The sequence below is a fragment of the Pleurodeles waltl genome, chromosome 9 (assembly GCF_031143425.1).
Source record: "Pleurodeles waltl isolate 20211129_DDA chromosome 9, aPleWal1.hap1.20221129, whole genome shotgun sequence".
Classification (NCBI taxonomy): domain Eukaryota; kingdom Metazoa; phylum Chordata; class Amphibia; order Caudata; family Salamandridae; genus Pleurodeles; species Pleurodeles waltl.
Genome location: NC_090448.1, coordinates 153889046 through 153912517, shown reverse-complemented (window position 1 = coordinate 153912517; position 23472 = coordinate 153889046). Strand labels below are relative to the sequence as shown.

The following is a 23472-nucleotide window of genomic DNA, read 5'->3' as shown; positions in this document are numbered from 1 at the left end:
ATTTGTTGATGTCCTGCTGTAATTTGGTAATCTTTTGTTGAGTCAGAAATTCTTTTGTTTCATTCAACTCTGTATTAATTTTGGCTAACCAACTTTTAAATGCTGATAAAGAAACTGTTGTTATTACTGTGCTTTCCACCAAATTAATCTGGATTGTAATGGAATCAGCTAATCTTTTGGATGTATTGATTATTGATTATAAGGACCAACCAGTGCCTGGTACATTTCCAGGCGATCTGGGCTCAATCTTTTCTGAAAATCAAATCTTGTAGAAAGATTCTGAGTACATTTGACTCAATCAGACCATTAGGAGTGATGTTAGCCCTAAGGTATTGTGTCAGGATGGTTCCATGTACTATTGTTTTGATAAGGTACCGTTTTGGAGCGGACAGTTTATCCCAGTCTTCCTTAAGGCTACCTGAAGGTCCAGACCCCTCACCACCAAGAATGGAGGTGGGGTCTGCAGTATGACAGAAACCACATACTCGTCAAAGCTTAAACCCTGGAAATCATCCATCTCAGGGATGAAGAACTAATCCAACAACAGGGAAGATAAAGTCCCACAGCTGAACCGCTGTGCTAAGCTACAAAAAATTTAGAGAGACAGGGAGATTAATGGTGCAGTGTACAGCCTCCCAAATAATAAAACTGATACACAAGAATACATTGTTCCAGAAAGAAAAGTTAATCCACCAGGCACTCCTCTATGTAGAAGCAAATGCCCTCACACATCCAAGTGGATATCATGCTGCATCATGGGGCTTGCGCCTCGTCATTTAGTCTCTTCTTAAACATTGTAAGTGCAGTGTGACCATAATAAGTACAGTGTGACCATAATAAGTACATGGGCTGGGAGATTGTCAGTACAAACTCTACAGTTTCATGTTGGCTTCACTGAAGACTGGAAAATTTGGTATCAACTTCTCAGCACAATAAACCCACACTGATGCCAGTGTTGGATTTATTGCCAAGTGCACCCAGAGGGTATCTTAGAGATGTCCCCTGTATTTAACCCAACCCTTTAGTGTATGTTTGACCAATCTGTGCTAGCCTGCCACTGAAATACAAGTTTCTGACGCAGTGGAGGCAGAATCCTCCATATTGTTTTGGAGTATAGGGACCAGTAGGGTTAGGAATGTGCCTCCTTCCCCAAAGAGAGTGGGCACAGGAAGGGTGCAGCCACCCTCAGGAACAGTAACCATTGTCTTCTGACCCCTGTAATGCTTCTACATCTAGTATTTAGAGGCTCCCCTGGACTTTACATACCATATTCCAGGTGACCTCTAAAGGAAGAAGCAACAAGAAAGAAGTACTTCTAAGCCGACCCCAGCAGCGAAGACTCCAGATAACTGACTTGGCCCCAGCTCTACCGGCCTGTCTGCAGCTTGACCCCCTGCTCCAAGAAGGTGACGCTTCCTGCAGGACCAGAGACCTTGTAACAGGATAGCTGTTACAGCCGGCCCAACTACTCAAGTGGGGACGATAGACGTGTACCCCGGGGGCATTTTGGAAAGTGACTGCTGTTTCGTGGGACGCGCCAACCCAGAAGAAGAGGAAACGGAAAGGGCTCATTTCCTAGCCGAAGCCAAGTCGACAAAGAAGGACACCGTAACGACCCGCCACGTCCCAGGAGGGACGTGGCTAGTACAGGTACAGGCTTATTTGCCAAAACCGTGTACCTATTTTAGACTTGGAAAGGAGGGGGAGGGAGGGAGAAGCCCAGCATAAACATAGGGAGAAGTGGGGAAATATTTAATGATATTTCTTCTTTCCTATATACACCAAGAGGACTTGGGCACTTAAGAGAACTAGGACCTACATTTTTAGGCACAGACCTCACCGGCCCGACTCCTCCTTTCCCCTTTCCCCCTCCACCTGGTGTGATTAATTTCCCCTAAAAGAGAAATTGTACTTACCTACTCCCTACTCTTTTCCTTTTTCCGCTGACGTCTATGCTTCTGGTGAAAGGTGCCTCGGAAACCGGAGACATCTACAAGAATGAAAAGAGAAGAGAATAATAAAAAGTCCATACAAATATTCCCAGAGAAGAGCTACCATGAAAAGAGAAGTAAACAGAATAAGAATAAAGGAGAGAGAAACAAGAAGAACAAGCATTTACAATGCATCGGGTCTCGCGTTTGCTCATGTTAGAGCTGATCGCGTTGTAAACTCCTAACCCGACTTTTCACCTATCGGGCAAAAGTGCATTTATGTACATAACCCGAAAAAGTGAAACCAAGTACGTAAAGCACTCGACTTCTGCCAAGCGAGATCGGGCTCGTAAATTAGAGAAAAAAAAGGTCCACGAGCCCGATGGAAAACAGCGAGCCTCGCATGTTTTCTGTACTTGGTCGCTGCGCTGAAGGAGGGCTAGCCACCGGAAAAGGCATGCCATATGCGTGCCTTCAACTAATGAAAGCAAGCGGATTTTATTAGGGAAGCCCACCAACCAATGAAAAACACTGATGTGAAGTTAACAGGGCTCCGAGCCCTTTTATAAATACAAAAGAGTCTCCCTGCGAAACGCATGCACGAGCGCATGCAACGCAGGCTCGACCCTAAAAAGGAACCCAGAAATAATCGAACAAACTATAGTCAATAAAAAGGAGATATAGTTATACTAACTACAAGAATCGTATGACCTCTTTTCTTTTCTTTCCTATAACTATATCTAGCAAACAAAAAAAAACATACATTCACCCACAACATACCTCTACAAACCCCCAGAGGATTGCCTGCCCAGCAGAAGAACAAACTCCAGAGGACAGCAGCCCTGTCCAGAAGAAACCACATAAAAAGACTACAGAACCGCCCCGTGTCCGTGAGCCCCGCCCACTCTGCACCTGATACCCAAGGCCCCAGTCCAGGTGGCCCACCGGTCCAGAGATGGTCCCCAGGTGATTCTGACCTCTGGATTGACCCCTCTTGGCCTCTCATGATGCTTGCAGCCTGAATCCGGAGTCCCTGTACCCGCAGCCCCCTGACCGACAGTCCAGCAACGTCCAGCGGGCACTTCCCCTACCTGTCCAGCATTTGGTTTCCCGGAACAGACGCCTTGGACCCAACCTGCAGTAACCTTTGTGACCTCTGGGGTCCCCCTATTGAAAATCATTGGGCGCCCAGCTCTGTTTGCGTCCTGCACCTGACCACCCCAGAGCCGCTGAGGGTGTGTGTTCGATGTGCACCAGTACCATATTTTTGCTCTATAAAACAATTGGCCTGGAGTTAGCCATTGAGTGTGTGCCTCATTTCTTGACTGTGTGTGTACTACAAATGCTTTGCACTACTGTAGGAAGTTGGCTGTGTATATACTATTTCAAAGTAAGAAATAGTGTGCACAGAGTCGGCAGACCAGGGTGGTTTTGTAGGGCACCGGGGGGGACACAAGCAGACACAGAAAGTACACCCTCAGCGGCACAGGGGCGGCCGGGTGCAGAGTGCAAACAGGCGTCTGGTTTTCAATAGTAATCAATGGGGAGAACCGTGGGTCTCTTCAATGATGCAGGCAGGCACAGGGGGGGCTCCTCGGGGTAGCCACCACCTGGGCTAGGCAGAGGGTCGCTTGGGGGTCGCTCCTGCACTGGAGTTCGGTTCCTTCAGGTCCTGGGGGCTGCGGGGGCAGTGTGGTTTCCAGGCGTCAGGTTCCTTGAAGCAGGCAGTCGTGGTCAGGGGGAGCCTCTGGATTCCCTCTTCAGGCATCGCTGTGAGGGCTCGGGGGGGGGGGGTCAACTCTGGCTACTCACGGGCTCGTAGTCGGCGGGGAGTCCTCCCTGTAGTGTTAATTTTCCGCAGGTCGAGCCGGGGGCGTCGGGTGCAGAGTGGAAAGTCTCACGCTTCCGGCAGGAAACGTGTGATCTTTAAAAGTTGCTTCTTTGTTTCCAAAAGTTGCAGTTTCTTGAACAGGGCCGCTGTTCTCTGGCGCTTCTTGGTCTTTTAGATGCAGGGTAGTCCTCTGAGGCTTCAGATGTCGCTGGACCCTGTTGGATGCGTTCCTGTTGCAGTTTTCTTCGAAGTGGGGAGACAGGCCGGTGGGGCTGGGGCCAAATCAGTTGTCGCCTCCGTCTTCACTGCAGGGCTTCAGGTCAGCAGTCCTTCTTCTTTAGGTTGCAGGAATCTATCTTCCTCGGTTCTGGGAGCCCCTAAATACTCAATTTAGGGGTGTGTTTAGGTCTGGGAGGGCGTCTGGTGCAGTGTCTGAAGTCTCACGCTTCCGGCGGGAAGAGTGAAGTCTTTGAAAGTTGCAAGAAAGTTGTTGCTGTTTTTTAACAGTGCCGCTGTTCTCTGGAGTTTCTTGGTCCTTCGGTTCAGGGCAGTCCCCTGGTCCCTGTCGGGTGTGTCGCTGTGCAGGTTCTTTAAGTCTGGAGACAGGCCGATAGAGCTGGGGCCACGTCAGTTGTCGTCTCTGCAGGGCTTTCAGGTCAGCAGTCCTTCTTTGTGTAGGTTGCAGGAATCTGATTTCCTGGGTCACCCCTAAATACTAGATTTAGGGGTGTGTTTAGATCAGGAGGGCAGTAGCCAATGGCTACTGTCCTGGAGTGTGGCTATACCCTCTTTGTGCCTCCTCCATGTGGGGAGGGGGCACATCCCTAATCCTATTGGGGGAATCCTCCATCTGCAAGATGGAGGATTTCTAAAAGTAAGAGTCACCTCAGCTCAAGACACCTTAGGGGCTGTCCTGACTGGGGAGTGACTCCTCCTTGTTGTTCTCATTGTCTCCTCCAGCCTTGCCGCCAAAAGTGGGGGCAGTGGCCGGAGGGGCGGGCATCTCCACTAGCTGGGATGCCCTGTGGTGCTGTAACAAAGGTGGTGAGCCTTTGAGGCTCACCGCCAGGTGTTACAGTTCCTGCAGGGGGAGGTGAGAAGCATCTCCACCCAGTACAGGCTTTGTTCCTGGCCACAGAGTGACAAAGGCACTCTCCCCATGTGGCCAGCAACATGTCTGGTGTGTGGCAGGCTTGCAAAAACTAGTCAGCCCACACTGGAGTCGGGTATGTTTTCAGGGGGCATCTCTAAGATGCCCTCTGGGTGTATATTTACAATAAAGTGCACACTGGCATCAGTGTGCATTTAGTGTGCTGAGAAGTTTGATACCAAACTTCACAGTTTCAGTGTAGCCATTATGGTGCTGTGGAGTTCGTGTTTGACAGACTCCCAGACCATATACTCTTATGGCTACCCTGCACTTACAATGACTAAGGTTTTGCTTAGACACTGAAGGGGCATAGTGCTCATGCACCTATGCCCTCACCTGTGGTATAGTGCACCCTGCCTTAGGGCTGTAAGGCCTGCTAGAGGGGTGACTTATCTATGCCATAGGCAGTGTGAGGTACGCATGGCACTCTGAGGGGAGTGCCATGTCGACTTAGTCATTTTGTCCCCACCAGCACACACAAGCTGGCAAGCAGTGTGTATGTGCTGAGTGACGGGTCCACAGGGTAGCATAAGACATGCTACAGCCCTTAGACACTTTCCCTGGTATCAGGGCCCTTGGTACCTGCTGCCCCATCGCGATCGGGCACCAGAAATGCTTACAGAGACATGAAAGGACAGGCCTTTACTTTCCTTTCATGCCTCTGCCTGCCCCCTGCTCCAGAGCAAAAGAGAAATGCTTAGCATTTCTCTTCCGCATTCCAGCGCGATGAGATGTGACCTCTGATTAGGTCAGCACGCAAATGCGTGCTGACGTGATCAGATGTCACTGGGGGCGGTCAGCGGTGGAAGGGGAAGCGATTCCCCTTCCATCCCTGACTGGGGGTGTGGGTGGGAGGCCCACTGGTGCCGGGTGCAGGACGAGCTGGGCTCGTCCTCGGCTCACGGCAACCGTGGCAGAGGACGAGCCCAGCTCGTCCCTGGCACCGAAGGGGAGGATTAAAGGGACTTAGTTTAGCACACCAGTGGTAAGTGTTCCTCATGGCTCACTGCTTCTGTTGTGGAAAGTTGCAAGAATAAACTGATGTCTGCGCTGGGGTGGTGCCTATATAGATCCGGCGCACATCATTTGTGGCGCGGAGGACGCCAACAACACCCTCGGAGCGGAAAGACTCCACCAACCGGCACACAGAAGTACTGCTTGTCAAGAGTTTCCAGATCCAGGTTGACACCTGGGGAATATTCTGAGGTATGAAATCTTCAGCTAGATAGTCTCTACCAGATAAGGCATTACCAAATATAAGTAACTTGTTCATTAACATATATCAATTTGCAATCAGATATGCAGTTGCAGAAGATCCATCACTTACAACTCTCTTTAAGAATTTTATTTCATATCCTATACGAAGGGTCCTATACAAGCAGTAATTTCTAAACAAGTAAAACATTTACAAAGGCTCTCACAGCGTTTAAAGTCCTTTTAACACTTTCTCACTGTTTGGCCCTTAACACAAACTATTAATGAAGAAATAAGGGGAAGGTACCCTGGAGTATGGACCAACCCTAATCTCACTGATAATAGATTCCTATTAAACATAGTCAGTCTGCAGAAGAACTGGGTGACCATTTGCATATTTTTGTCAAATTTTTGTGTTCAAGATGTATGCTCACACCTCACTCAAGTATCCCCAGATATTTCCTTTTTTTAAGCTGGGTACTCCCTACTGGTTGCATTGGAGCATGTAGCCTTCATGGGAAGCCAGTGGTCTACTGAAATATATTTAAATTGGTTTTCCCCACCAGGCAGAGGCAGTACTTTTTATAGGTTTGTGGAGACTAACTAAAATTATACATGTGAATCAACTGTTCATTATTAACATTTATAAGAAATTAACTTGTCTTGTTCCTTCCACAGATTCTCAGTTTGGGAAGTCGCGTGCTCTTCATGCCATATTTTTGTTTCAGGAGCCTCGAGGAGTTGTCAATTTTGGTAAGTGCTTTTATTTTATGCTTTTTTTCTAAAGCCCTTGTTTGCTACTGATAGCGCCAGAACATTCTGTACGGAGCAGTAGGCACACATGCACATCCCCACACAGGTCTATCCCCACCAGTCCACATGGTAGGTGAGATGGTGTACTGAGGAGCTCTTCCTGAAATTATTCATTCATTTTTTAAATGACAAGTCCAACATCTGCCTCCATTCAGTATTGTGCTGTAGTTGTCTTGGTCTGGAGGTGTTGCTTTTCAGCAGTTGACAAACATGACTTTGTCACTTGCTTAGGAAACAAGCACCTGGGCCATATGTATGAAATGTTCATTTGGGGCTGAAGAGATATGTGCACCTGCTTTCTGCTCTGTCTGAGCACCTTGGCATCACGAAAGGGGCTGCAAAAGCTTGTGTAGCACCTTCTGTAGTACAGGTCATGCTGACACATATGTAGCACCAGAGTGATCTCGAGGGTGTGATCCCATGTATGTGAGGGAACACTTTGCCTCTGCACTAGATTTGCCCATTGTAGCAAAGGAGCTTTCAGAGAGTGAACTGATTGTGCGCAAAGTACAAGGTGGCGCACAATTGGTTCACACCCTGAAAGCAGAGAAAATGGCTCCTATGTACCCCTAGAAATACCCTTGCAGGGGGATCTCCATCTTCCTTTCGAAAGGCAGAACGGACTAGTTGCTTCAAACAACCGTTCCGCCTTTCACTAATGTACTGCCCCAGAGCAGGGACAAAAGCTGCACTGGGGCAGTGCATTTGCTGTAATAAGGCACTGTAGGAAAATGGTTCCCTGTTGCAGTTACCCCCCACTTGTTGCCTGTGCTGGGACCCTGCTAACCAGGCCCCAACACCAGTGTTCTTTCACTTAAAAATGTACCATTGTTCCACAATTGGCACATCCCTGGCACACAGATAAGTCCCTTGTAAAAGGTACCAGTGGTACCAAGGGCCCTGCGACCAGGAAAGGTCCCTAATGGCTGCAGCATGTGTTGTTCCACCCTAAGGGACCCCTCACCTAACACATGCACACTGCATTGCAGATTGTGTGTGTTAGCGGGGAGAAAAAGGCAAAGTCGACATGGCATCCCCCTCAGGATTCCATGCACACAAAATACTGCCTGTGGCATAGGTAAGTCACCTCTCTAGCAGCTACTGGAGACTCCCGCCCCTGGACACAGCCCCCACGTTTGGTGGCAAATCCACAGGGGAATATGAGAAAAACAAGGAGGAGTCCCCTACCAGTCAGGACAGCCCCAAAGGTGCCCTGAGCTGAGGTGACCCCTGCCTTTAGAAATCCTCCATCTTGGTTTTGGAGGATTCCCCCAATAGGAATAGGGATGTATCCCCCTCCCCTCAGGGAGGAGGCACAAGGAGGGTGTTACCATCCTCAAGGACAGTAGCCGTTGGCTACTGGCCCCCAGACCTAAGCACACACCTGAATTCAGTATTTGGGGGCGACCCTGAAGCCAGGAAATCAGATTCCGGCTACCTGAAGAAAGAAGGAGGTCTGCTGACCTGAAAGCCCCGCAGAGACGACGGAGACACCAACTGACTTGGCCCCAGCCCTTCTGTCCTGTCTCCAGGCTCAAGGAACCTGCACAGCGATGCATCCGACGGGACCATCGACCTCTGAGGACTCAGAGGACTGCCCTGCACCTAAAGGACCAAGAAACTCCTGAGAACAGCGACACTGTTAAGAAACGGCAACAACGTGGCATCTTTAAAGCAACTTTTAAAGAGACTCCACTTCCTGCCAGAAGCGTGAGACTTCACACTCTGCAGCCGACGCCCCCAGCTTGAGTTTGGAGAAACCAACACCGCATAGAGGACTCCCAGGTGACTCAAACGACGTGGACACCCTGAGTCGACCCCCTACATCCCCACAGCGACGCCTGCAGAGAGAATCCAGAGGCTCCCCCTGACCGCGACTGCCTGGTAACAAAGGAACCTAACGCCTGGACCAAGCACTGCACCCGCAGCTTCCAGGCCCTAGAGGAACCACCTACCAGTGATGAGTCACCAGCATCCTAGCCCTGACAATGGCTGGCCCAAGAATCCCCCCGTGCCCTGCCTGCATCACCTAAGTGACCCCCAGCTCCCTCCATTGCTTTCAATAGCAAACCTGATGCCTACTTTGTGCACTTCACCCAGCTGCCCCTGTGCCGCTGAGGGTGTGCTTTGTGGGCTTGTGTGTCCCCCCCCCTCACCCCTGGTGCTCTACAAAACCCCCCTGGTCTGCTCCCAGAGGACACAGGTACTTACCTGTAAGCAGACTAGGACCAGAGCACCCCTGTTCTTCATAGGTGCCTATGTGTTTTTGGCTCTCCTTTGACCTACTCACCTGACCAGCCCTGTGTTGCTGGTGCTGTGGCTTTGGGGTTGCCTTGAACCCCCAACGGTGGGCTGCGTATGCCCAAGAGATTGACTGTGTAAGTGCTTTACTTACCTGAGAAACCTAACCAAACTTACCTCCCCCAGGAACTGTTGATTTTTGCACAGTGTCCACTTTTAAAATAGCTTATTGCCATTTTAACCAAAACTGTGTGTACTACTGTTTTAAACCAAAGTTGTATACTTACCTGTGTGAAGTGCTGCATTTTATGTACTTATCTTGAATCTTGTGGTTCTAAAATAAATTAAGAAAATACATTTTTCTATATAAAAAAACTATTTGCCTGGAGTTAAGTCTTTGAGTGTGTGTGCCTCATTTATTGCCTGTGTGTGTCAACAAATGCTTAACACTACTCTCTGATAAGCCTACTGCTCGACCACACTACCTCAAAACAGAGCATTAGAATTATCTAATTTTGCCACTATCAACCACTAAGGGGAACCCTTGGACTCTGTGCACACTATCTCTCACTTTGAGGTAGTAAATACAGAGCCAACTTCCTACAGGCACATTGACCTGGTTTGCCCCCAGCACACCTAAGCATGTCACAGGGCAGACCAGGGCAGTGCACTCTATACACAAGATAGGTCCAGGGGAGCTGCTGAAGGATTGTCTGCTTGCTTCTCCCAGTGTTGGCTGAATCATATTCAACAGTGGGTCAATGATATGATCCTTCCAGAGACAGAAGCCATTGTTGGGTAATGCAACAATGCTGATATGGTGAGAGGTTTATATTGTGGTTGGTCTTCACAGGCCTTTGCCTGTGATTGTGAGACTATCTCCTCAGCCACAAGTCCTTCATTACCCTTTAGTGTTTTTATAACATTCTTGAGAAACAGTGGACCCTCAAGGGTACAGATCAATCAATCATGGATTTGTAAAGTGCACTAGTCCCCAATTAGATCAGTTCTTACCTTGACTTTAAATTTGTTGATTTTAACATGTGCTCGAAGAAAGAATGGATGGTACCAGAGAAGGATGCCAGTCCTTGTACACGTCAAGCAAGCATTTATCATTCCGTGATTAAACAGGTTTTGGCATTTACTGTTCTCTGTAGTTAAATCTTTGTTGAAATCTATGACCAATAAATATTCCAGTCATGCGTAAGAACCCTGTTCACTTTTAAAAACAAGAGAAGAAGCTTTTCCATTTAATATAAGCAAAACAATTTAGAAGTAAAGACAAAATGTTGTTGATTTTTATGGTATGTTTTTTAAAGAGCTGTTTGAGAACATATTAGAAACAATGTTAGAAAATAAAAAATAGGGTTTACACATGTATGGTAGATTTGCTGTTACGCCCTTTTAAGTTAACTTTCTTGTTTTTTTTATTTTGTATTCACATAAAGTAAATAAAATAAAAAAAAGAATTTGCAGGAGACATTCCTCATTGTTGAGACAATCAAGTTTGCCCAGACCAATACTGAATCTCCCTTATTACACTTGGAATATTGTAATAATTGAAGAACTAGTTGCTTACCTTCAGTAATGCCTTATCTGGTAGAGACTGAGGGCCTGATTTAGAAGTCGGCGGAGGGAAATACTCTTTCACAAACATGACAGATATCCCATTCCCCATAATACGATCCTATTCTATCCTGTGGGGATCATAACACGATGAATGGGATATCCATCACATTTGTGGCAGAGTATTCATTCTTCCAAATCAGGACCTACATCTACCTGCAGATTCCTTACCTTAGAATGATCCCAGGCGTCAGACTGGATCTGGAAGATTTTTTGAGTGGTACCACTGTGCGCCAGTAGGTGGCTCCGCATGCATCCTTGACATTTTCTGCTTTCGAAGTGACATCTGTGGCACCTATATAGGCATCACCCAGGCGTCAGTTCTTTTCTTTCCACGCCAGCCAGTGCAGGTCTGGGAGGAACTACCCCTTCAGTCACTTTTTGACTGAGCTTTTTTGACGCTTTGTCGAGATGTTTTTGTGGATTTTCTCCTAGTGTGGCAGGATGTCATCCAAGAAGACCAGTTTCAAGCCATTTTCAATTTGAAAATCGAGTTTCTATCCAAAAGCATCCATAAAGTTTGTAATTTGAATCTTCATCTCTAGCATGATACTCTCAAATAGTGGTTGTAAATATAATGTAGATTTATATAGTGCAACTTATCACCTGTGACGGTCTGAAGGCGCTGTCCATGAGCATGAGGAGATTAAGTGATTTGCCCAATGTCACAGGACAGTTTGCCGACACCGAGAATCGAACCCGGATCTCTAGCTCTCGAGGCGGTTTCTCTGACCGCTGCACTACATCACTGAAGTAGCTGCTTGTACAATTCTTGATAAGCTTCACTAGATTTTCTGCTGAATTCCAAGCTTCTTCGATTTACATGCCTTTTATTGGGGCCAAACTCCTTGGCAAGGCGCCTGATGTGGCCTTGGAGCATTTTAAAAAGAGCAGAGCAGCTTCTTGCGCTCCAGCAGGAAAATAACTGTGGGCCTCGTTTTCCACCTGTGTCTGCCTACTCCACCCATTCCACAGCTTTTTTATGACAATAGGGTAGGGGTGGTGTCAAAGGACGAGGACTCCAGCAGCATCATGAATCACCTTCTCGTCTTCTTCAGGCACCACTTTCAAGTATTGTTAGTGTGCTCTCAAACACGAATCTGGGTCAAGTAGGGAGCTGAATTCAACATTGATTGCCTTCTGACACTGTCTGATCACTGGGTTGTTAAGATTGTCAAAGTAGGTTATCCCCTTCCATATTGTGCTGCTCAGACAGCTTGTTGGTGTGTGGACCTACCTCTCCGAGGTGCATCTGTCGTGTCTGGGTTCCTAGCTGCTCTGTGCCTTGTCTCCTCACCTGCACATCCTTTCAGAAGAGAGAGCCCATGTTCCTTCCTGCACGACTTTCTGGAAAGGGACACTGATGTGCAAGTCCAGTCTTGTGCTTAGTTAGGCCCTTATATTCATCATGTTCTGCAAGTGAATCGTTTGGGGGTCCGGTGGGCAGTTGTTAACTTACTTACCCTTACATAATTCCTGATCCCTTTAAGAGTCAACAGGCCTTGTCCAAGATGGTATATTTTCCAGTCTCTCATTTTTCTTGTTCTTTCACAACAGGATGTGACTTGTTTTGAACCATCAGCACCATGCATGGTGCACTGGCAACGTTTGGTCAATGGACACTACGCCTCTCCCTAGCTACACATTTTTGCCACTGAACTTTTTCCTTAATTTTAAATCTGTTCTTTTGTTCCTTCTTCTGAAATTCTACATATGTAGGATTGTTCCTCGCCTTCTGTTGTTTTGAGTTTGTGAGTGCAACGCTCCTCTAAAGTTCTCAAACTTTTCTGACTACCCTGAGATGATTTTTTATGCTGCTTGTCTTTTTCCTCCAGTTAGTAACTCCTCAAAGGGACATGTTTTAATTCCATTTGTTTTTCAAAATTGTTAGTCAACCTACTGGCTACAGGAAGGAGTTGCCCAAACTTCCGACAGCTTCGACAAGTGAAAAAAGTGCAACTATAGCGAACATCAGGTGGCTGATGGCGACACCAACAACTTTTTTTTAGCACTTATTCTGCAATATATCTATCGTAGGGCCTGGCTACAGAACTTTGGCAGCAAGCTCAAGAATTAAACAATTATGTAGTAGCAGTGGTGTGCCCAGACAAAAATTTGCTGCTTTAGACCTTCTGTTAGTTAGCCCCAGTGCTCTTCGCCATTCTGACTCACCTAAGCTAAACAAATTTCTTGACACCTTGTCAGTTCGTTTTGCTTTTCACCTCGCTCTAAGATGAGCTATCTGATCATCTTTTTATAAGGAGCTTGCTTTGGCTTTAGCATCTCCTTTGATGTCTGAATCAAGTTCCTTTCTGAATGGCATTGTACATTTCCAAATATTGTTTAGTATGTTTGAAAGACCGGCTTGTGTATTTTCAACAGAAAAAGCTTTATTTGCTATATTATATTCTGTATTATGTTACTCATTTCGCCATCTGACATTACCTCGGAGAGAACGCAATTGAATTATTCAGGAGAGGTTCAGAAGAGGGCATTAAAGACAAATTTGTACCGTCCTTCAATCTACATCCCTTTTGGATTAGAATCCGCTCTTCATATCAATCATAATCTACAGGAAAGTTTCACATTTTGAACTTGAGCGTAATTTTTGATTTCCTCATAAGTCTCAGATATACACTCGCCAAAATACTGAGACTAACTCCACTGATTCCACATTTTAGCAGGATAAGCTTGTGGAAATAGGTACCGTAAAAGGGTATTTGGTATGAGGCTGAAAATGACCACAGGCATAAAGCTAGCTTTCTGTCTATTATATGGTCTTGATATACATGTAGTTAGCCTGTGCCTCATTCATCCTATCAGGAATTCAGGAAACACCACAGCCTATTTGTTCCAATGTAGAAAGAGATGGGTAATCATTGGCTTCCATATGTTGGATTATCTTCCAAAGACTCTAATTTGCACTTGTTCCTATCTCAAGTCACTGTTCTTTCCAGTGATGAAAAAGCTGTATATATTCCAGGTTATTTTAGACTGTGGGGTCACAGGAGCATATATTCATGATGACGGGGCAATGACGATTCAGATTCATTCAGTACATCAGTAAATACCTGTAGGTAGTTGGCTCTGTATATACTACCTCAAAGTAGTGTGCATAGAGTCCAAGGGTTCCCCTTAGAGGTAAGATAGTGGCAAAATTAAATAATTCTAATGCTCTATTGTGTGGTAGTGTGGTCGAGCAGTAGCCTTATCAGAGGGTAGTGTTAAGCATTTGTTGTACACACACAGGCAATAAATGAAGAACACACACTCAAAGGCTTAGCTCCAGGCCAATAGTTTATGTATAGAAAAATATATTTTCTTAATTTATTTTAGAACTACAAGATTCAAGATTTGAAGTACATACATAATTTGCAAGGTACTCCACAGAGGTAAGTAAGGAACTTTGAATTAGAGCAGTAACATACAGTTTTAGTTAAAATGGCAATAAGCTTTTTTAAAAGTGGACACTGCAAAAATCAACAGTTCCTGGGGGAGGTAAGTATTGGTTAATTTTTCAGGTAAGTAGGCACTTAAAAGTTCAAGTTCCTGGGCATAGGCAGCCCACCGTTGGGGGGTTCAAGGCAACCCCAAAGTCACTGCACCAGCAACACAGGGCTGGTCAGGTGCAGAGGTCAAAGGAGGGCCCAAAACACATAGGTGCCTATGGAGAACAGGGGTGCTCAGGTTCCAGTCTGCCAACAGGTAAGTACCTGTGTCTTCGGAAGGCTGGCCAAGGGGGTTTTGTAGAGTACTGGGGGGACACAAGAAGGCACACAAAACACACCCTCAGCGGCATAGGGGCGCCTGGGTGCAGTGTGCTTAGCAGGCATCGGGTTTTCAGTAGGAATCAATGGAGGGACCCGGGGGTCACTCTAGCAGTGCAGGCAGGGCACTGGGGGGCTTCTCCGGCCAGCCACGACTGGGCTAGGCAGAGGGTTGCCTGATGGTCACTCCTGCACTGGAGTTCGATTCCCTCTGGTCCTGGGGGCTGCGGGTGCAGTGCTCGGTCCAGGCATTGGACGGGTTCTTTGTTCCAGGCAGTCACAGTCGGGGGGAGCCTCTGGATCCTCTCTGCATGTGTCGCTGTGGGCTTCCAGGGGGTCGTCTCAGGTTACTCAAGAGGTTGCAGTTGCCTGGAAGTCCTCCCTGCAATGTTGAATCTGATAGAGACTTCTAGCTGCAGCTTCCTTACCTTAGAATTCCCTGGCGTAAGCTTCGAATCCGGAGTTTTTTGTGAGCAGTACCCTGCGCGCGCGCCGTCGGACGGTGTCGTTCGGATCCAGTTCGTCGACCAGCTCGGCGTGCGTCGTCGGCGTCATTGGAGTCGTCTATGATGTCACGGTTGTCTATATAGACGCCGTCACGGTGCGCGTACGTCAGTTAATTTCCTTCCGCGCCGGTTAAGCGCTGTTTTGGAAAGAGCTACCCTGCTTCGACGGTTTGTCGATGCTTTTTTGACTGTTTGGAGTCATGTCTTTGAGAAAGACAGGATTCAAGCCGTGTGGTGCGTGTCATCGCACCATGTCGGTGACGGATCCGCACCGAGTTTGTCTTTGGTGCTTGGACAAGGACCACAATTTCACCTCGTGCTCCGATTGTCGGGCCATGGCGCCGAAGGCCTTGAGGGAGAGATCCCTTAAGCTTCTTGCGCCCCGACATTCGTCTTCGGTCGGCGCGACTCCGCGGAGGTCACGGTCTCGCAGTAGGAGGAGGTCGTGGCACCTCTCCCGGAGCCCCAAGTCCTCTTCCTCGCATTCGAGGTCATCGGAAGGTAAAAGGCACAAGAAGAAGAAGAAGTCCAAGCGGACTTCGTCTTCACCATGCCCGTCGGCCGACGAGGCGTCTAGGGAACGTTGACGTTCCGAGCACGGTTCTGCGGAGCCGTCGCCAGGGTCGACTCCGCGTCTTCCCCCCTTTCCGGGGACCGGATCGACCCCCGCTCAAATTAAAGAATTTTACGAGGCCATGCGTCTCGTCCTTGAGCGGGCTGTACCCTCGGTGGGTCTTTGGGCCCCGCGGGGTCAGCAGCGGCCCCTTCGGATTCATCGACGATTCGGCCACCGGCGCTCACCGGTGGCAGCCCCATCGTTATTCCGGATAATCCTGAGCGACGTCGTACGATGTTGACTCTGACGGAGCCGATTCAGCCCAGATCATTGTCTGAGCATTATTTGGAACAGCCAGACGCAGGAGAGGAATGGGAGGGGTCTGAGGACCCTTTAGAATCAGGATTGCAGCAGGACTGGTATGTGGATCTCGGGGAAGCCAGTGAACTGGACACATCTCCAGATACTGGTATGCTCTCTCCTCCTAATGTGGCTACGGAGGAGGGGGCTTCTTTCGCTCTGGTGGTGCGTAGGGCAGCTGAGGTCTTGGGCCTAGATTTGCCTACGGTGCCAGTCAGGACAAATATCCTGACAGAAGTGCTTCAGCCGGGGGTGTCAACATCGGAACCGTTGTTGCCCTTCAATGAGGCTCTTACAGACGTCCTTCTGGGTACGTGGTCCAAACCCAGCACAGGGGCTCCTGTGAATAGGATGGTCGGCCGCCGCCATAGACCCACTCCCAGCGACCCTAGTTTCCTGACACAACACCCCACTCCTGAGAGCTTGGTTGTCCAAGCCTCTACTTTACGTGGTGCCTTCCCTTCCGCTCCCCCGGATAGGGAATCCAAGAGGCTGGATCAGCTTGGGAAGAAGATGTTTTCTTCCTCCAGCCTGGCATTGAGGTCTGTAAACACCTCTTGCCTATTGGGCCGTTATTCCCATACTTTATGGGATACGGTGGCGCAAGTGCTGCCCCAGGTCCTGTAGGGCGTACGGGACAGTCTCACCCAGGCTGTAAAGGATGGGAGAGATGCAGCCGAGTTTACAATCCGGTGTGGCTTGGATACGACCGACTCACTGGGCAGAGCGATTTCATAGTCAGTGGCCCTTCGTCGCCACGCCTGGCTACGTTCTACTGGTTTTTCAGGGGATGTCCAGTCCAGCTTGATGGACATGCCCTTTGATGGCTCTCGCCTTTTTGGTGAAAAGGAAGACTCCGCGCTTGAGAGGTTCAAGGATTCTCGAGCCACGGCCAGATCCTTGGGCCTTTCAACGCCGGCACAACAGCAGTCTGTCTTTCGCCCCTTCCGAGGCTTCGGGAGGGGCGTGGTGCCACGCCAGCCACAATTTAGCCACCGTCCTCAGGCTTCACAGCATCCCGGAAGAGGTCGTGGTACCATCAGACCCAGAGGGTCTGGCCAGAGGTCGACCGCCACACAGCCCCCCTCCACTGCGCCCAAGCCCTCCTTGTGTGGTTCTGCAGGATCACGTCCGTCCAGTTGGAGGGAGGATTCGTTTTCATCTCCCTCACTGGCTTTCCATCACCACGGACAAGTGGGTCCTGCAGATCATACGGAATGGCTACTCCCTTCCCTTCCAGTCTTCCCCTCCTTCTATCCCTCCGACAAAGGAATGGCTGATGGAGGACCATTTAGCTTTGCTCCGCAAGGAAGTTTCGGCTCTTTTGGCCAAGGGAGCCATAGAAAGAGTCCCGATATCAGAAGTAGACAGTGGTTGTTATTCCCGCTACTTTCTGATTCCCAAAAAGAAAAAAGGCCTTCGCCCTATTTTGGATTTAAGGGACGTCAATCTCTTCCTCAAGAAGGAGAAATTCAAGATGCTCACTCTTGCTCAGGTTTTGTCTGCCCTAGACCAAGGAGGCTGGATGGTAGCGTTGGATTTGCAGGATGCGTATTTTCATATTCCTATCCTGCCAAGCCACAGGCGTTACCTGCGGTTCAAGGTGGGCCACGAGCACTTTCAGTTTACCGTGCTTCCTTTCGGTCTCACCAGTGCCCCTGGGGTGTTCACAAAGGTGATGGCAGTGGTGGCAGCTCATTTGCGCAGGTCAGGGATTTCAGTCTTCCCCTACCTGGACGATTGGCTATTGAAGGCTCCTACGCCCCAGGCTCTCGTCACCCACCTCCAGACGACGGCGGACCTCTTGCATTCGCTGGGGTTCACTATAAATGTGCCGAAGTCACACCTGACTCCCTCTCAGAAGCTCTTTCATCGGAGCTGTTCTGGACACAGTGCAGTATCGGGCTTATCCTCCGGCTCAGTGGGTTCAGGATATTCAGGTTATGATTCCGATGTTTCGGCCTCTATCCTGGATCTTGGTGAGACAGACTCTGAGGCTGCTGGGACTCATGGCTTCCTGCATCCTGTTGGTCAAGCATACCAGATGGCGCATGAGGGCTCTGCAGTGGGACCTGAAGTTCCAATGGGCACAGCATCAGGGAAATCTTACCGACGTGGTTCAGATCTCGGAGAGGACTGCGGAAGATCTGCAGTGGTGGTTAGTGAACTGCGAGTGGGTCAAGGGCAGACCCCTCTCCCTTCCCCAACCAGATCTAAAGGTAGTGACAGATGCGTCACTTCTGGGATGGGGCGGCCATCTGGGGGAGGTGGAGATCAGAGGTCATTGGTCTCCGGCGGAATCCGGGCTCCACATCAACTTGTTGGTGCTTCAGGCGATCCGGCTAGCATTAAAAGCATTTCTTCCTGTTGTGAAAGGGAATGTGGTGCAGGTGTTCACGGACAACACTACCGCAATGTGGTACTACAACAAGCAGGGCGGTGTGGGGTCATGGACCCTTTGTCAAGAGGCTTTACGCCTCTGGACATGGCTGGAACAGCAGGGCATGACCCTGGTGGTTCAACACCTGGCACGTTCTCTGAACGCCAGAGCAGACGAACTCAACCGAAAATGCTTAGAGGATCACGAATGGCGTCTTCATCCGGAGGTGGCGCAAGGACTCTTTCAGCAGTGGGGAGAGCCTTGGTTAGATCTGTTCGCCTCTGCAGAGAATGCGCAATGTCAGCAGTTTTGCGCGTTGGAGTTTCCAAGGGGGCTATCGCTAGGTGACGCTTTTCGTCGCAAGTGAAGTTCAGGCCTCATGTACGCTTTTCCGCCTATACCACTTCTGCCCAGAGTTCTCAAGAAAATCAAGAACTACCGGGCCCAAGAAATCCTTGTGGCTCCAGATTGGGCACGGAGAGTTTGGTATCCAGAGCTTCTCAAAATGAGCATTGGTCCTCCAATGAGGCTGCCTCTTCTGGAGGATCTTCTGTCGCAGCAGCAGGGGAAGGTTCTCCACCCGAACCTGTCAACTCTGCGCCTTCATGCGTGGAGATGGAGCGGCGACAGTTGATGGTTTATGACCTCCCTCCAGAGGTCTGTGATGTCATTCTGGCAGCCAGGCGTCCCTCTACTAAGTCAATATACGCCTGCCGTTGGAAACGTTTTGTTTCTTATTGTTCAGAGAGGTCTGTTGATCCTCTTTCTTCTTCTCTGTCTAACATCCTTTTGTTTATTTTGTCTCTAGCCCAGCAGGGTTCCTCCTTGGGCACTCTCAAGGGCTATCTTGCAGCCTTATCGGCTTTTCTTCAGTTGCCTGATCAACCATCTCTGTTTAAATCACCTATAGTACAGAGATTTTTGAAAGGGCTTGTACATCTGTTCCCGCCTGTGCCTTTCGTTATGCCCCTGTGGGATCTTAATCTGGTTCCTACCTTCCTTATGTGTGCTCCTTTCGAGCCCTTGCATAACTGTCCTCTCCGGCTGCTCACTATTACGACAGCCTTTTTGGTGGCAATTACATCTGCCAGGAGAGTGAGTGAGCGAGCTGCAGGCTTTATCTTCTAAACCTCCTTATCTATTGATATAACTTGACAAGGTGGTGTTAAGAACTCGTGCCTCTTTTCTCCCCAAGGTGGTGACCCCTTTCCATCTGGGTCAAAGTATCACCCTGCCCACCTTCTTTGCACCACCGCATCCCTCTAAGGAAGAGGAGCGTCTCCATCGACTGGACCCAAAAAGAGCATTATCGTTCTACCTTGACCGCACTAAAGAGTTCCGGGTGGACGACCAACTCTTTGTGGGGTACGTTGGTGAAAAGAAGGGTCGGGCAGTACAGAAACAATCCATTTCGCGCTGGGTCGTTCTCTGTATAAAGATCTGCTACGCTTTGGCAAAGAAGCAGCCTCCCAAGGGCTTGAGAGCTCATTCCACTAGGGGGAAAACTGCTACCACTGCGTTAGCACGTGGCGTACCGGTGGTGGACATATGTCAGGCTGCAACGTGGGCTTCTTTACACACGTTTGCGAAGCACTATTGCCTGGATAGCCAGGTGAGGAGAGAGGGGCATTTTGCCTGTTCTGTCTTGCAGGACTTCCTTATATTAAAAAAAATATATAAAAAAAAAAAAATTCCTTCAGACCCACCACCATGGGTTTTAGCTTGGGTATCTATTCTAAGGTAAGGAAGCTGCAGCTAGAAGTCTATCAGATGAACAAGTTACTTACCTTCGGTAACTAAGTATCTGGTTGAGACTCTATCTAGCTGCAGATTCCTAACACCCACCCAAGCCTCCCCGCTCTGGGGAAATTTTTTCTCATGTGCATATGTGTGTGTATATATATATATGTGTATATATATATATATATATATATATGTATCATTTTGGCAACTTTTGCCTTTCTTACAGGCATGATAGTGTTTTTCTCCAAACAGTCCAAGAGGTTAAAAGTGTATTAGTTGGTTCTTCCATGACTCTGTGCTTCTGGCGCGGGAAGTTGTGGAAAAGCACTGATGTACGCGCGCCGATACGGCACCTGTATAGACAACCGTGACATCATAGACGACTCCAACGACGCTGACGACGCACGCGGAGCTGATCGACGCACGCAGATCCGAACGACGCCGTCCGACGGCGCGCGCGCAGGGTACTACTCACAAAAAACTCCGAATTCGAAGCTGACGCCAGGGAATTCTAAGGTAAGGAATCTGCAGCTAGATAGTCTCTACCGGATACTTCGTTACCGAAGGTAAGTAACTTGTTCTTCTCTGGAGCTTGAGCCCGGGGGCGTCTGGTGCAGTGTGTGAAGTCTCACGTTTCCGGCGGGAAGAGTGAAGTCTTTGAAAGTTGAAAGAAAGTTGTTGCTGTTTTTGAACAGTGCCGCTGTTCTCTGGAGTTTTTTGCTCCTTCGGTTCAGGGCAGTCCCCTGGTCCCTGTCGGGTGTGTCGCTGTGCAGGTTCTTTAAGTCTGGAGACAGGCCGATAGAGCTGGGCCCACGTCAGTTGTCGTCTCTGCAGGGCTTTCAGGTCAGCAGTCCTTCTTTGTGTAGGTTGCAGGAATCTGATTTCCTGGGTCGCCCCTAAATACTAGATTTAGGGGTGTGTTTAGATCAGGAGGGCAGTAGCCAATGGCTACTGTCCTGGAGTGTGGCTATACCCTCTTTGTGCCTCCTCCTTACACAACCTCCACCCTGTCCCCCCGTTTCCCCCCCTCCCCCCCCCCCCAAAAAAAAACAAAAGAGGATGAGACTAACCTTTTCCAAGAGAGTCTTTATTTTCTAAGTGGAAGAACCTGGAAAGGCCATCTGCATTGGCATGGGCAGTCCCAGGTCTGTGTTCCACCATAAAGTCCATTCCCTGTAGGGATCTCCTTTCATTTGCATTAGCCATCTCTGAGGTCTGTGGTCAGTTTGAACTATGAAGTGAGTACCAAAAAGGTATGCTCAACTTCTTCAGGGACCAGACCACAGCAAAGGCCTCCCTCTCAATGGCACTCTAACGCTGCTCCCTGGGGAGTAACCTCCTGCTAATAAAAGCAACAGGCTGGTCAAGGCCATCCTCATTTGTTTGGGACAGGACTGCTCCTATCCCATGTTCAGAGGCATCTGTCGGCACAATGAACTGCTTAGAGTAATCTGGAGCTTTCAAAACTAGTGCTGTGCACATTGCTTGCTTCAGGGTGTCAAAGGCCTTTTGACAGTCCAAGGTCCAGTTAACGTTCTTGGGCATTTTCATGGAGGTAAGTTCTGTGTGAGGTGTCACTATTGATCCATAATCCTTCACAAACCTCCTATAGTAACCAGTCAAGCCTTGAGTCTGGTCTTTTAGAGCTACCCAGTCCAGAATAGTCTGGATCTTGGGTTGGAGTGGCTGAACTTGGCCTCCACCTACAAGGTGTCCCAAGTAAACCACAGTACCCTGCCCTATCTGACATTTAGATGCCTTGATAGGGAGGCCTGCTGCTTGCAGGGCCTGCAAAACCTTCTTCAGGTGGACCAGATGATCCTTCCAGCTGGAGCTAAAGACAGCAATATCATCAAGATAAGCTGCACTAAAGGACTCCAAGCCAGCAAGGACTTGATTCACCAACCTTTGGAAGGTGGCAGGGGCATTCTTTAAGCCAAAGGGCATCACAGTAAACTGGTAGTGCCCATCAGGTGTAGAGAGTGCTGTTTTCTCTTTCCTGGTGCCATTCTTATTTGCCAGTACCCTGCTGTCAAGTCAAAGGTACTCAGGTATTTGGCAGCACCCAATTTATCAATCAGCTCATCTGCCCTTGGAATGGGGTGAGCATCTGTCTTGGTGACAAAATTAAGCCCTCTGTACTCCACACAGAACCTCATCTCTCTCTTGCCATCTTTTGTGTGAGGTTTGGGGATCAAGACCACTGGGCTAGCCCAGGGACTAACCCCAGCATCTTGTGGACTTCCACTTTGATGCTTTCCTTAACTTGGTCAGACTGTCTGAATATTTTGTTTTTGACAGGCATGCTGTCTCCTGTGTCCACATCATGGGTACAGAGGTGTGTCTTACCAGGGGTTAGGGAAAAGAGCTCGGCAAACTTCTGGAGAAGTTGCCTGCAGTCAGCTTGCTGTTGGCCAGAGAGGGTGTCTGAATAGAGCACTCCATCTACTGTGCCATCTTTAGGGTCAGTGGAGAGGAGATCAGGGAGACGTTCACTCTCTGCTTCCTGGTCCTCATCTGTAACCATTAACATGTTTACATCTTCCCTGTCATGGAAGAATTTTAGGAGGTCAACATGGATCACCCTTTTGGGGGTCCTGTTAGTGCCTAGGTCCACCAGGTAGGTGACCGGACTCTTTTTCTCTAGTACTGGGTAAGGGCGACTCCATTTGTCGTGAAGTGCCCTGGGAGCCACAGGCTCCAGAACCCAGACTTTCTGCCCTGCCTGAAACTCAACCATAGCAGCCTTTTGGTCATACCACATCCTCTGGAGCTGTTGGCTGGCCTCAAGGTTTTTACTTGCCTTTTCCATGTACTCTGCCATCCTGGAAGGTAGGCCTAGTACATAGTCCACTATATCTTGCTTAGGCTCATGGAGAGGTCTCTCCCAGCCTTCTTTCACAAGAGCTAGTGGTCCCCTAACAGGATGGCCAAACAGAATTTCAAAGGGGGAAAACCCTACTCCCTTCTGAGGCACCTCTTTGTAGGTGAAAAGCAGGCATGGCAGGAGGACATCCCATCTCCTTTTGAGTTTTTCAGGGAGCCCCCTGATCATGCCCTTCAATGTCTTGTTAAATCTCTCAACAAGACCATTGGTTTGTGGATGGTATGGTGTGGTGAATTTGTAAGTCACCCCACACTCATTCCACACATGTTTTAGGTAAGCTGATATGAAGTTGGTACCTCTGTCAGAAACCACCTCCTTAGGAAATCCCACTCTGGTAAAAAATACCAATGAGCGCTTTGGCTACTGCAGGGGCAGTAGAGGACCTAAGGGGAATTGCTTCAGGGTACCTAGTAGCATGATTTACTACTACTAGGATATACTGATTCCCTGATGCTGTGGGGGGTTCAAGTGGACCCACTATATCCAC

General features: G+C 48.7%; 1 protein-coding gene across 2 annotated transcripts in view; it reads left to right on the top strand.

Moving 5' to 3' along the window:
• TASOR (transcription activation suppressor) overlaps positions 1 to 23472 on the top strand; it is a 773668-nt gene that overhangs the window by 349027 nt on the left and 401169 nt on the right. For both annotated transcript variants that reach the window (XM_069206460.1, XM_069206459.1), the window contains exon 13: positions 6785 to 6859. In XM_069206460.1, the coding sequence (XP_069062561.1) occupies positions 6785 to 6859 (75 nt within the window). The remainder of the gene's footprint in view (positions 1 to 6784; positions 6860 to 23472) is intronic.